This window comes from Rhinatrema bivittatum, chromosome 1 (assembly GCF_901001135.1).
Source record: "Rhinatrema bivittatum chromosome 1, aRhiBiv1.1, whole genome shotgun sequence".
NCBI lineage: Eukaryota > Metazoa > Chordata > Amphibia > Gymnophiona > Rhinatrematidae > Rhinatrema > Rhinatrema bivittatum.
The window spans coordinates 678,617,517-678,632,401 of record NC_042615.1 but is presented as its reverse complement, the minus strand read 5'-3'; the positions used below and the strand labels follow the sequence as shown (position 1 = coordinate 678,632,401).

The 14,885-nt window shown below is 43.0% G+C and overlaps 1 protein-coding gene across 4 annotated transcripts in view; it reads right to left on the bottom strand.

The window, feature by feature from the left end:
• SSBP2 (single stranded DNA binding protein 2) overlaps positions 1-14,885 on the bottom strand; it is a 596,076-nt gene that overhangs the window by 58,614 nt on the left and 522,577 nt on the right. For all 4 annotated transcript variants that reach the window (XM_029574010.1, XM_029574027.1, XM_029574019.1 and 1 more), the window contains 2 exons: positions 13,529-13,599; positions 7,802-7,880 (listed from right to left, as the gene is read on the bottom strand). In XM_029574010.1, coding sequence (XP_029429870.1) covers positions 7,802-7,880; positions 13,529-13,599 — 150 coding nt within the window. The remainder of the gene's footprint in view (positions 1-7,801; positions 7,881-13,528; positions 13,600-14,885) is intronic.

Here is a 14,885-nt window from a genome sequence, read left to right as displayed (position 1 = left end):
CAGCCAGCCATTGGATGGAGGAGTGCCGGCAAAGTGAGACCTGAGTGAGAACGTGGAAAAAGTGCAGCCTACAGTGAACAGCAGAGAGGCAGCCACTGGCAGAGCAACTTCACAAACTGCCACAGTGAGGTGGGAAGAAGAGGATGCAGTACTGATAGTGCTGAAGAGACAGCTATGGTGGCAGGCGGTGTAGGTCTCGGCCGGGAAGGGGAAGGACAGTGGTAGTGGTGGGGCAGCATGACTGGTTAAGCTGCAGGAAGCAGAGGCAGTGAAAGGTAGCTGTGGATTCAGCTCCAGCATGAAGGCACAGATTCTGCATGCCTCTCCCGTACCTCCTTCTGTGGCTGTGTCAGCTGCCCGACACAAAGAACAGGCAGTTGATTGGAGGACTGATGCCAGAGTCATGTATATCAAGCTTCGATTGGCTGTGTACAGCCAGCACAATTCGGACGCTGTCCTAGGGCCATGCAAGCAGCTTAGACCGGACATTACTGTGTCCGGTTACCTCTGTAACCGGACACAGTAATGTCCGGTTACAGTTGGCCACCCTGTTGTTAGGACCCGTGCAGTTGCAGGAAATTTCTGCCTTGGTCACTGCTGCAAGTAAGCAGGTAAGGTCAGGTACGGAAGAGCGGTAAGAAATTTCCTGTCGGTTCACAGTACGGGCAGGAAACAGAGACAGGGTTTGCCCTTCTTCTTCAACCAGCCTACAGAAAACAGTAGGGGAAAGGGTCATGAAGGAGCAGAGCAACTGGGTTTATTTGTTGTGTGCTCTCTAATCTAACTCCTCCTCATTTCCCCCAGTCCCTTGTCAACACCCACAAGTTTCCTGAATCTGATGTGGGAGGAAACAAGAAGGGAGGGACTAGAGAAGACAGCCTAGGAGGGGTGGAGAGTGGGGAGAAGGGGCTGGGGCACTCTGTGATCCCAGAACTGAGGGCGGAATGGGAGAGGTGGAATGAGGTGCACAGTATCAGAGTGGGGGAGGTGGAATGAGGTGCACATACCAGAGTGGGAATCCTACAGAAGCAGAGCAGAGGCTGGAAAGCAGAGAAATCTCCTGCAATGTTGCTGCGCCACCATAAACTCTGACCCTAGTATCACAGTAGGGGCAGGGCAAGTGGGGCAGGTGCCCTGGCACAGAAAGTGTGCCCATTTCTGCCAGTTGCTTTCTGTTCTCGCAGTTTGCTGTTGCCATGTGCTGCTCTATAAGTTTGCAGTTGGCTTCATGGAGATCACAGGGGAAGCAAATGATCAAGACAACCAAGGAGAACTGTATGGCAAGTGCATTGGAAGTAAGCACAAATGCAACTCCTGCTGCAATTGACCAATGCTGCTCTTTGCTGCCTGCATGCCTGCAAAGATGCTGTGACCTGGTCAAAACCTGCCACCCCTCTAGACCCAGGCTATTAACTAGGAGATCAACTAGGCCAATCTAATCTTGGTATTACCCCATTGCATGCATGGAAACGTCGTCCCTCCTTTTCTTATATTTCCCCAGAATTACAACTCTGAGCATGCAACGGGGCAAACACAGGACTTGATCAGGCTGTTTGGGTTGAGCAGGCTGAGGTGGCAATTCTACAGTGTCAGTTTCTGTGCCTTTTGTGTGGCACTTCTTCAGATGGCCTGCGCAGCCCCAAAAGATTAATATAGTAAAGAGGCGCGTGCAGTAGCTGGAATCACTGCTACCAGGATACAGGCAGCGGGACAGCAGTTTTGGGAAGTGGTAATGTAGTTATTTTTCCAGGGTTGCAAAGCAGTCTGGCTTATTGGAGTTTTTATTTGAGTTTTTGTCTACACTTTTTTTTTTGTCTTCAATCATTTTTTATGCAAACCGTAAGCACAATTAACAGACCTGTTGTATACAGGGGGATGAGAGAGAGAGAGAGCATTGTACATTCAGAACAATAAAAAGATGATATTTGTGCAAGGTTCTCTCAACCTAGCTTGATGGACACTCTACCTGGGTAACATCAAGTCAGGTGAAGAAAACAGTACACAAATCTCATCTTTGGGTGAGTTTACTCTCTCCGTAGGTCATCAAATCTTCACAAGAGACCACTGTTCTGTTCGTACGTCTCACACTGAATGTCAAAGTGGCCCCTAACCCCCTACACTAATATCTAAACCTCACCTCGAGTTACTAGGTGGGCCTCCTATAGGGATACCAATACCTATCTAGGGAGAGGACATTATGGCTAGGTGTTCTCTCTCTCTCTCTTCAAACCAACTAAAACAGACCTTTCAGGAGGCATCACAAAATGCACTAACACCTTACCACCCCATAACACTATTGATAAAAGATGTAGTTACATCTGTGCAATAGCACTTCACAGACTGGAGAGCCCACTCCTCCTTTTTTTCAGATTTGCATCGCACCATACGATATGGTGCTATCGCATCGTTAACGGGGCTTTTCGCATGCAATAAGCCCTTAACACATGCGAAAACGCCTTAGCGCATTTTGATAAATGACCCCCTTGGTTTGTTTTCTCTTTATGATAATATACAACCCATATCCTCCCTCCCTCCCACCCAGGCATAACAAGCTAACTAGCTAACTAACTAACAGGTATATAAGGTATGATTAGGTATACTGAGGTATAATCCACATATGCTATTATGTTATTATGTTATTATGTAACATAATAATATGTTATTATGTAACTTTCTTACTTTTCTGCTTTACCTCCACTAATTATAAAAAGTTGTTCCTTTGTTATGTTATGTTACACTGATCTACCCCTGTTCGATGTAAACCGACCTGATATGGTATTTAACCTTGAAGGTCGGTATAGAAAAATGTTAAATAAATAAAATAAATATGCGTAAAATGTCCCAGGTTAGATAAGATGTCCCAGGTAAGGCCTCCGAGGGGGTTTCAGCCCATTCATTTTGGAACATGATAGCAGTCCAACCAAACGCTAGTGTAGTCCTTAGGCAAAGTTAGAAGATACTCTCCCCATATTGAAGACACTTGTGAGACTCATTTTGGGGACGACTGTTGAGCCGAAAGGTATTCCATAACCAACAGCTTGTTGATGGTGTGCTTCCAATCTGGAACAGTGCCGGTGTAGGGACCATCCATTGAGCTAAAATAGCGGTCCGTGCAGAGAGGGTGACCTTGACTAGGAAAGATCGCCAGAAGGGATCCATTTCTGGTAGTCTGTCTTCATAAAGGCCTAGTAACCAGATGAGAGGGTCTAACGGGATTGTGTAAGACTGCAGTTGAGATATGAATTTTGCCAGTTCTGACCAAAAGGCTTGTAAAGTGGGACAAGTCCAAAAGCTATAAAGAAAGTCTGCCTGATGTGCTTTACACCTAACACAGCTAGGGTCTGCTAATAGGCCCATTTGGTACGCTCTTTGTGGGGCACAGAAAGCCTGATGCAGGAATTTGAATTGCTTGTTTCTTAGTGTTACACTTTCAGTGAGGTTGCGGATAGTCGAGAAGCACAATTGCAAATCTTCAGTGGTTAAATTGCACTGTTGGGGGGTGGCAAAGTCGGACCATTTTTTGGGTAGAGTCTGTAAGTACTTGACTTCTCGGAGTGTCAACAACTCCCTGTAATAATGGACACATTCTGTGTCGTCGGCAGTCCTTTCCCACCAAGAGAACATGCATCTTTTGTGAGTTCAGCAATTCTGGGTTGCAGGTGATTTATATAATGCCTCAATTGCAAGTAGCCGTAGAAGACCTTAGAAGGAAGTGAAAACGTCTTCTGTAAATCCGAGAAGCAGACAATATGTGGTATGCCATCTTTGGTCACAATCAGTTGGTGGATCCATTTTAGCCCTTGATCTTGCCATCTAGTAAATAGTGCATGTTCCAATCCCGGTAGGAAAGCAGGGTTGCCTCCTATGGCAAGATTCGTTGTCGTAGCATGTGGTATTTGGAGCATAGAACACACCACTCTCCATGCCTAATGAATAGGACTAAACACTAGGCTGATCCTAATCTCATCAGGCAGCTGCACACCATCCACATGCAATGTCGCATTTAAGGAAAGAGGTGCCACCCAATTCTTAAAGGCTTCCAGTGGTGAGGTGTAGGAGGTGTCATTTAACCAGTCCCATGTGTGTCTCAGGAGGTTAGATAAGTTATAAAGCGATAGGTTTGGGGAGTTGAGTCCTCTGCTCTCCTTTGGTCTCATTAACACTTCCAGAGGAATTCATGACCTCCTGCCTCCCCATCAAAATTGCCTAATACCTTTATTGATGTCCTCAGTGTCCTGCTTGGTGAGCCAGATAGGCAACATAGAAAAGATGTAAAGCCAGTTGGATACTTACATCATTATAAGTAAGTACAGTTTCCCAGTTAGAGAAAGTGGTAAGTTACGCCAGAGTTGCAATCTATATAACAACTTTTTCTTTAATGGTGTGATATTAAGTTCATAGAGTTGAGCAGGGTTTGCCGGGATATGGATGCCTAGGTATTTCAAATCTTGCTTAACCCATTTCAACAGAAAGGAGCCTGACCATTGTGAGCGTAATGTCCCTAAATACATCCAATGCTTCGGATTTTTCACAGGTAATCTTTAGGCCAGCAAATCTTCCAAAAGCATTCTGTATTTCCAGAATTATAGGCAATTCGGTTTGTGGTTTCCCCAGGAAAACAAGCACGTCATCTGCAAATGCCGCTACTATAAACTTGTGCCCGTTACTGGAGAAGCCTTGGATCAGCGGTGAGCTCTTGATCTTCTGTAGTAGAGGGTCTATTGTCAGAATGTATAAGATCAGAGAGAGTGGGCAACTTTGTCGGACTCCTCTTCTGATGGGGTCAGGGCTGTAAACATAAGCATTGGCAGTAATGTGTGAGATTGGGCTGTGGTAGAGCATGGCAATGTATTGTATGATGGAACCGTGGAACACAAACCTCTTCAAGACAGAGAACATGTATTCCCATGACATGTGGTCAAAGGCTTTCTCGGAGTCAAAGCCTACTGCTAGAGTCTGGATGCCAGCAAACCTTGAAGTTTCTATTGCCCTGATAAGCCTAATGACATGGGAGCCGACATTTCGATGCTTCACAAACCCTGCTTGGTGAGTAGAAATAAGGGAAGGTAGTATGGTGCTGAGCCTTAGGGCTAAGATACGAGTGAAAATTTTCAGGTCATAGTTGAGGAGAGAAATGGGACGATATGATGAAGACAATTGTGGGTCCTTGCCTGGTTTAGGAAGGACAGATATGAAACAGGTCTTGGGAAGTAAGTGTATAGTCAATTTGCGACATGGTCATATGAGCCCTGGAGACATGGGTATATTATTTTATCTTTGGGTGTAGTATTTGCCAAATGTCCAATAACTGAAGGTGTTTAGTTAAATAATGAACTCCAGAGCACAAGGATTGTTTATAGCCCGGTGGGAGACAGAATTTGTCCAGCTTGGGATCTTGGACACTGTTAAAATCCCCTAGAACTAGTAGGGATCCCTGTGTTTGTGTAAGCAGGAGGGATATAAGGGATTTATAAAAATCCGGGTCAGGAGCATTGGGAGCATAGACATTGCAGATGGTAAGGGGTTTGCCGTCCAATTGGCCTTGTACAATGAGGTAACGACCATCCGGGTCTGGAATTTCTCTAATACGTTCAAAATCAGTTTCCTTGCTGATCAGTATTGCAAATCCCCCCCCCCCCCTTTCTTTCCTTTACCAGGAGCATAAGAACAAGTCTGCACCCATTCCCTTTGAAGTTTGGCACTTTCAGTAGCATTCAAATGCGTTTCTTGGAGGCATACCAGGTTGGTTTTAAAGCACTTAAGGGCTTGGTAGATTTTTTTTCATTTTACTGGTGAGCCCAGACTATCTATATTCCATGACAGGATTCTATGTTTACCTGACATCACCTGGTCCCACAATTGTTTCAATAGCCATGATATTTTTGAAATTTGCAGAGGAGGCCCCCAGCCTGGCCCCCGCCACTGTACTATAGCAATGGTATAACGGGGCTTCGCAAGGGGGCACAAAAACCACAGTAGCAGCTGGTGTCTGTACTCCCCAGATACCTTGCATTCTGTGGATTACATTCCATACCTCAGATCCCCGCAAGTACTCCCCTCCCCCCCCCAACTATCATCTGAAAAACTAGTTGACTTCTCTGGTCAACAATGGAGGTTATGTTTTGATGTGTCTGGGTGCCACATCCCAGTGCCTTATTTATCGCTGCACATCAACAGTGAGTTAGCCTTCAAGTGTCTGAGTCTTCAGAGAGCATGTTAATCCAGGCCTGAACCAATTCTGGTGTTTCATATTGAGTCCATTTGCCCTCATGTAAAATTGGGAGTCTAGCCGGAAACAGCAGAGAAAAGCGTATCTGTCTTTTTATTAGTTCACCGCAGGCTGGGGAGAATGCCCTTCATAGCATTGATACTTTAGAGAAGTCCGGCGTGAAGCGAACAGGCAACTCCCAGAGTAAGAGCTCTGCTTGTTTTTTTCTCGAGCTGCCTGCAATATTTGCTGCTTATGAAAGTAATTCAGTACCTTAAATATAACAGTCCGCGGCTTGTTCGCCTTATCTTGATGCGTTCCAACGCGATGGGCCCTCTCGATTTCCAAGGCTCCTTTCAGTTCCGGTAGGCCCAGAGTGTACAGGATCCACTCCTGAAGCAGGCCACACAGCTCATGTTCCTGTACCATCTCGGGTACATCAATAAGGCCTGCATTCGAATGTCAGGATCTGTTCTCAAGCTCACCAATTTTTTCTTCGTGGTCTCTGACGGTTTTCTCCAAAGTTACAATTTTACGCGTGAGGCCATTAACATCATCTTACAGGACCGACGTTTGCCCCTCAACTTGGTCTAATCGGGGAGCGTATTCCGATATAGATGCTTGGAGTGAAGAAATTTGAGAAGAAATGCCCGCTAACTTATCATCAATTGTCGCTATTACCGCTTTTTTGATTTCCAGCGACTGCTTCTTTGAATTGTAGTGACTGCGTTTGTTCCCCATCGGTACCTGTGCTGGGGTACCCATCGGCCAGGGTTTTTCTTTTTCTGCTGTTTTGGGAGGCATCGGAGCTGGAGATCTTTGCATGTAGGTGGTAATCGACATATGAAGAGGGTGATAAAGTAATTGTAAGTGCTCGTAAGTCGGCGAAAGAGGTGGATCATCTCGGATTAAGGGGATGTGGCACCCAGAGCTTGCTCAGACGCGTCCATCCCCGCTCACCACATCACGTGATCTCTCTGTCTACACATTTTTATTTCTAACTTGTGCTCCCTTGTTCTGTATTTGGTGAGGGTCTGTCTATGTTATGCATGTGTCACCAAGGTGAGATGTTCTGCTAAAGTATAGTTTCATTGCAAGGATCTAGAGCTCTCTGGAGCTGCTCCTGCCCTTTTTCTCCACTACCCGTACAGGGGTATTAAATAGAGCATGAGGTAGAACAACTAACAGCAGACCCATCCCATTTCTCAGGCTCACAGGGGACCCTCCTCTCTGCTCAGGTTCAAGTGCTTGTACTGGACACGTTGAAAATGCAGAGCTAAAAATCTCCATAGAACTTCCTGGCTTGCTACATGTGAAATTGAGCAGAGTTCCAAGCCTTGTTTCTTCTAAATTAGTTTGTTGTTGTATAAATAACTTGTTAACAACCTTTCCTCTTGCAGTTTGCATGTTAGCTGTAGATCCATGTAAGAAACAGATTTAAATATCACAAACCAGTTACAGAGTTTGCATCTAACTGACTTTTCAAACATCTTATTTGTACATTGGCTAAGAAATATGTGATTTTGAAGAACACATGAGCAAAGCAGTGCTCAAAGTGGCCAGTGAAAGTCCATCCCTACTTGATATCCTTACCTAAAGATCCATTCATATGATGTGGTTCCATTCCACCCAGGCCACTCATAGGCCCATCTGAACCCGGCCCCATTGGAAACTGTGAAAAATAAAGCATGAGAATATATTACAACATGAATGTTTAGTACTGCATGCATACACATTCTAATGTTTTTTGTTTTTAATTATTTATTTATCAATTTCAATTTTTTACAGACAACAAACAGTGTCAAGAAAACTAGGTTCAGTGATTACATATAGTTCTTCATATTATATTCTTTTGCCATACTATTCAAATCAAAAACTTCCTATATGCTACTCCTATACAAACGAGGGGAGATACAAGATTAATTAGAGCAATTACAATTCAACTTTTAAAGTAATAACAGTAAGTCAGATTTATACATTAACAGCCAACGATTGTTTCATCCTATATCTTGAGTCCATTGATGTGATTGTATAAAGCTTTCCAGTTGTTCCGGGTCATAGAAAACATATCTATTTCCCTCAACTTTCAAAACACATTTGCACGGGAACCGCACTATTATTAGGGCCCCACGTTGCCTAGCTTGAGGGACCAAACTCAAAAACATTTTTCTTCTTCTTTGTGTCTCCTTGGCAACGTCCGGGTATACCCAGATCTTCTGGTTAAGGTAGAGGACACTTCTCTTCTGAAGAAACGTTTTAATAATGTTATCCCTATCAAGGGGTAACATAAAATTAACAAGTAAAGTTCCTCTTCCTTCTACTTGTGATTCCAGTGAGATTTCCAAAAATTCTGTAATATTCAAAGTGTTTTCTTTTATTTCCATCTGGTTTCCACTTCCCTCTTTAAAACCGGAGACAAAACATACCTTGTTTAATATCGGTTGTTCTTCCACTGGAATCATTAATACTTCCTTTAAGTAGTGTTTAAACTGTTCCTTTGCTGAAATCAGTTTGCATTTTGGGAAGTTTAGTACTCTAATATTTTGATTTCTAGATTCATTTTCTAAAATTTCAACTCTTCTACTTAGTACCATTTCTCCTTTTATAACAACATTTTGAACAGATTTCAGTTGTTCCATTTTTTCCTCCATTTGTTCCATTTTTAACGACTGTGTAGACATTCCAGATTTTAAATTATTAAACGATTCCATGACCCTTTTAATGCCTCTGTCAAAATCATTAAAGAGTTTTGCAAGGTTGAAATGGCAAACCACAATGATTCTAGCATTATATCCTTAGGCTTTTCCAACGATTTCAAAGCAGGGAAAGAAACTGGTTGCATCACAATATTTAAATCCTCACAGACTCCCAATACCTCGGATGAATACCTCCTTTGGTTTGATCAGCTTCGGAGGTCAGCCCTCCCCTCGTCGGGGTAGAAGTCATCCTTCCCCCCTCCATAGCAAGGCCCTCGCTGACCCTAGCTAAACCCTTCTCGGAGGTACTCACTCCAACCAACGCCGTCCGTTTCAGGGGGGATCACGGGTTAGCTGCTGCTGCCTTTGCTGGGGGGGGAGGGTGTTATTGGCACTCCAGGACTGAGCGATGTTTCTCCCATAAGTGACGCCATCTGCTCTCCGACCACTGCAAGCACGGGACACTCTGGAGTTCTATCTGCTGGTGAGTAGAATCCCGCGATGGTGGTTTGCACTAAGGGAGGATTTGGAGAGGCCGAGGAACCTTCTCTTATCCTCCCTTCTCTTTTTGTATAAGGCATTCTTGTTTGAGGCAAATACTCAATACCAACTTGTGGGAGCTCCAAACTCAACATCCTCTCATGTTGGCGCCATCTTGGATCTCCCTATACATTCTAATGTTAATGAGGGATTAAAAAGTAGAAACAGACTGAAGACATGTAACGCAATTTGGCAGGTCACTATAAGAACATGCACTTCTGCATCTATTTGGCATTTACAGAACACTGCTCTAATTTCCAAATTTACCCTCATTATTTTCCATATTTTATTTCTCTGCTCCATTTTGCTGTGTCTTCCCAGTAGCCACCCTGGTGTTGCACCTCACTGTGATACATACTGGACACAAATAGCTGAGGATCACCAGGGGCAAAGCGGAAGAAACCTGCAACAGCTGCACTGACTTACACAGAACTGGCAGTAAGTTTCTGGCAGATGGCTTAGACAGGGTTCTCAAACCGATCGGCTTTCCAGAATACCCCCCCGTGAATATGCATGAGATTGATTTGCATACAGTTGAGGCCGTGTGCGTGCAACTATACCTTGTGCACATTCATGAGGGCTATCCTGAAAAGCTGACTGGTTTACAGCCTTCAAGGACCAGCCGTTTGCAACCCTTGGTCTACGGAATCACCCATGGGCATCTGCAGCTTCTCTACAGGAGTGTAACTGTTTAGTCTAGAGCAGGGGTGGGCAATTCCAGTCCTCGAGGGCCACAAACCTGTCGAGGTTTTAGGATATCCTAATGAATATGCATGACATAGATTTGCATACAACGGAGGCAGAGTGCATGCAAATCTCTCTCATGCATATTCATTATGGATATCCTGAAAACCAGACTGGTTTGTGGCCCTCGAGGACTGGAAGTGCCCACCCCTGGTCTAGAGGGACACAGAAGGAGGTGTAACATGAATTTAGCTGCTTCTTCCTGGTAGATCAGTCAGTGGATTTGCTAATAGCTGATCCAATGAGAACATCACGATCGATCGGCACTCTGTATATAAATATATGTTAACTATTGGAGATGTAAACAATCTAGTAACAATTTAATCCAGTCATACAATTATAAACCATACAGTGTTTCCATCTGCTATCTCATGAGCTGTGTAATTTCCAAGTTTTAACAGCCCACCTCAGTCTTCTGGGAAACAGCTTTACTAATCCGAAATCACAGAACAAACTCCCAAAGCAGTGGTACTGAATCTAAGGCTCACATGACACATGTGACTCTTCTGGGCATGTTGTGTGGCTTTATTTAACACAGTAGGAATTTTTCTGAGCTTTCTATTTCAGCAATGTCACGGCATATGCACAAAGATTTCTAGCACAACAAAGACTCAAACAGAGGTCAAAATCTATATCCGAAGGTTAAACAGAACAAACGCAGAGCTCTCTGAGATTTACTTTACTGCTAATGTGGCCCACTGGAGGGGCATCCCTAAAGTGTAATCCTAGCACTGCGCTGTTGCCCTTGGATATTTTAACCCTAGCACCAAAGAGAAGTTTGATCTCTGTCTAACTCAGGTACAGTAACAGCTATTGACTACACACACAGACACAGAAGCACTCGTGAGAGACTCTGCACAGTGCCATTAGGGCATTCTGACAACTGTGGCAGATTAATCCAGTGCCTCTCAGTGCAGATCATGACCCACTACTATGTGACAGAAAAGCTATAGTTGGCTCACTAGATCCAGGGACACCATGGTCACTGAAAAGAGAGCCTCTATGACATAGCAGGGTAACAAGATAGCAGTGACAATTTTAAAGATTCAGCATCACATGGGTTTTGTACCAATTTATTTTGGGGGGATAGGAAATACATGCTTTCAATCATATCTTTGTGGGGTCCAGAAGAAGCAATAATGTGCAATATTTAGAGATTAACCAAGGAGTGCAATTTAACAGGGATCTCACCACGGCTGAGCTGCCACACATAGCTACCCAGTTTAATCAGGCGGCTTAATTTGACTTCTCAGATTCTGGCTACTCCCAGGGGAGGGGGTTAAGTAGGGGGAAGAAAGTTAACTGGTTAGTGCTCATTTTCAACCCGGAGCCAGCAATTCCCCTCCCAGCCCTTGAGCCCCTATCTTTAGGTAAATGCACTACTAACACCCAATGTGACCCCTCTCCTTATCCCCGGCAGCTCTCATTGGTCAAATTAACCTCCTTGGTTACTCCAGTGCCCTCTCCCTCGCATCCCCCAAATAGTTTCCAATGTCCCTTTCCCTCTCCCTGGCAGCCCCTAATGGTTAAATCAACGCCCCCATCAACCCTCAATGTCCCTCCTCCCTCTCCCAGGCAGCTCCTGTCAGTTAACCAGTCCCGCCCCTATCTGCTCAGCCTCCCCCCCTGGTCCTCTTTCTCTTTTAAACTCTTTTTTTTTTAATTATTTCACAAGACGCACAGACTGACAAGTATTACACTGCAATATAGAACGTCCAAACTGAGCCACTCAGAGACTGTTACTTCACATTAAATACCCCTGGCCAAATGATAACTTTTTACAAAGTCAAACAATCTTACACGCATTCATCAAAAAAGCAGATCTCCGCCATTTCCAATATTTACCCCACACGTTATCATATCCCTCACTTCCGCCCTTTAGTGCGATGTAACCTGCTCCAGAGCTGCAGTCTCTGCTATCATATTATACCAAAATTCCAATTTAGGTGCAGTTTCCCAAACATACGATGCAATGGTTAAGCCACCCTGCATGTAACAGCTGAGACATTAAAGGTTTAGTTTTTTTTTTAAGCATGATGTGAGCTTTCCAGCTATCTAGCAGGAAAATCTGAGAGGGTCAGCTCCACCTCTCTTACTCTTTGCAGGGCTGGTAGCAATAGGGAGGGTTATGTCACTCTCACCCTGGTCGTGTCAAATTCCAAACAGTCCTGGTTGACCTAACACTGCACCATCTATTTAACCATCCGGAGCTGTCGGGGAGGAGAGATATGGGGATGGGGGGGGATGTTTGATTTAACCAGTGGGATCGAGGGATGGGAGACCTTGAAGGCTGCCTGGCGGAGGAGTCTGTTTCAGCAATCAAGACTTTGGAGAGTGGGAGGGGTAAATTTTCAAAGAGTTGCTGATCAATGACATAGCTGTATCGATTATAGCTGGTTAAACTGAATTTTGGGAAAATTTCAGCCACAATCTACAGCATCCTTATTTATTTAAGCATTTATTATATGCTTACTTTGATACAGTTCAAGTCAGTTACTGACATTAAAATAACAGAATAAACCAGTACAATTCAATTTAGCTGCCTTGTTAATGCAATCCTAGAAACAGAGGTCAATATTCAAAGCCATTTAGAAAGATAACACAAGATTTGGAATATTGAGCCACTTATTTGGCTAGATTTTAGCGAAGTGCTGGAGTATACTTCCAGTGCTGGAAGCGCAAAAGATTTTGCTTCCAGCTCTGCTTTTGTCAGAAGCAGCGCTGGAGTGCCAGAGCAGGTGAGTTGACCTCGCTCCTGGCAGGGATTTTTTTGGTATCGGGGGTGAGGGGTGAGGTGGGATATGGGGTCCTGGTGAGGGTGGATAACTAAAACATCTAACTAGTTATATTCAAACATAGCCAGTTAGTTTTTTTTTTAGTTATCTGGCTTCATGTAGCTGAATAACTTTAGGCAAGTATATTCAACCAGACGTTTATTCCGAGGAATATCTGAGAAAGTTATCCAGCTAACTTTAGACGGATAACTTGCCCACAAACTTGCTTCCTGAATATTACCCCCAAAATTGCAATGCTAACACAAACCAAAACAAATAATCTTTCCAGAACAACAACAAACCAAGGTAAACTTCTGCATTCACATTAAAAACAGGCAATAAATTCCTCTACAACAAAAATTAGCCAAAAGCCTGCATAAAAATCCACTATCTTGGCCACTCATTTACTTTTATGACTTTAAAAACTGAGCTTGGTATCATGAAATTTGGTTTCAGTTTTCCTAAATTCTCCCAATCCATGCTGTGAACATTACCGGTAACAATTCTGGAAACCTATAAGTGCTTAATAGACTGTACCAAAGAACATGCAAGAAGTCAGCCCTTACATTAGGTCTGTTGGGCCCAGGAGGCACTGCATTCATTAGCGTGTACATGTTGTCACCAGAGTTTGTTGAATCTGAAAGACAGCATGATTTGGCAAGTTAATATTACATTCTTGTACATGGCTTCAAAGACATGGGGATCAAGAAAATGTGATGTTTTTAAATTTTTTTTAAGTTAGAAACTTTTTTTTTGGGGGGGGGGGGGGAAATTTAATTTCCTAAGAACCAGCGGGAGCAAAAATCCTGCCATTTCATTTTATCATTTTGTTTTACTTCTTTATTTATATCATTTTGTAAACTGACAGTCTGATAACAATCATAACGGTTCACATCATAAATATAAATAAAATCATATAAAAACATAAATACTACAAAACCACATAAGTATTACAATTAAATATATCCTAACCTAAAAATAAAGTAAAAAATACAAATAGTTCAATTAAAAAAAACCAGATAAAAATATACAATCAAAATTCATAAAAGTAACATCAACCCAGAAGCCTCACCTTCTCATTCAGAAAGAGCTCAGATAAAAAAAAATAAAACTCCTTTAAACTGCTTCCTCTCCGAACGCTCATCTAAATAGCCAGGTTTTTAAATCTTTTTTAAAAGTTTGAAAATTAGACTGTAGTCTTAGCTCAACTGAAAGGGAATTCCATAATTTAGGCCCAGCTAAGGATACTACTCTTTCCCTGAGTTTGGTCAAATGGGCAGACTTAACTAAAGGAATATTTTAAAAACCTTTAGTCGCTGTTCGTAGATTACATTGTGGAGTATGAATATGTAAAGATGTATTTAACTTCTATTTTCTCATTATATATTAGCAAATGAAAGAACAGAGTTTTGGCTAATCAGGTTTCACAGATTACGGTACAAATTTTAAATTTGTACAGATGCATCGTGAACCGTCTTCTTGAACCCAAGACTTGACTTTTGAACAATGCTTTCTTATCTACAGCAAGGATACCCAGTGCAACAAGTAGAGCTGGAGCCTAGGACACTTGGAAGTGTGCAAAAAGTATGCACAGAACTAAATCTCCATGGACCACAGTGGATTATCACGAATTAACTTCAGAATTGTCTTTGCTAAATAAACACCATGCCATGAACTGAATACCACTTAGAATAAAGGACCCAGATAACATAACATGTAACAAAATCCAAATAAATATATCACCTGTTGTGCTAGGTATGTCTATGTGAGAACGAATGTACCTTCATACGATGCTATTAATAAATATAGCTATCATGTCTGTGAGCCATACCTTTGGGCTTCATAAATCATTTGGTACCCGGATCTCTTTTATCTCTGTATTGATAAATGTCCACTTCCGCTCTTAAATGCTGAAAGAATTAA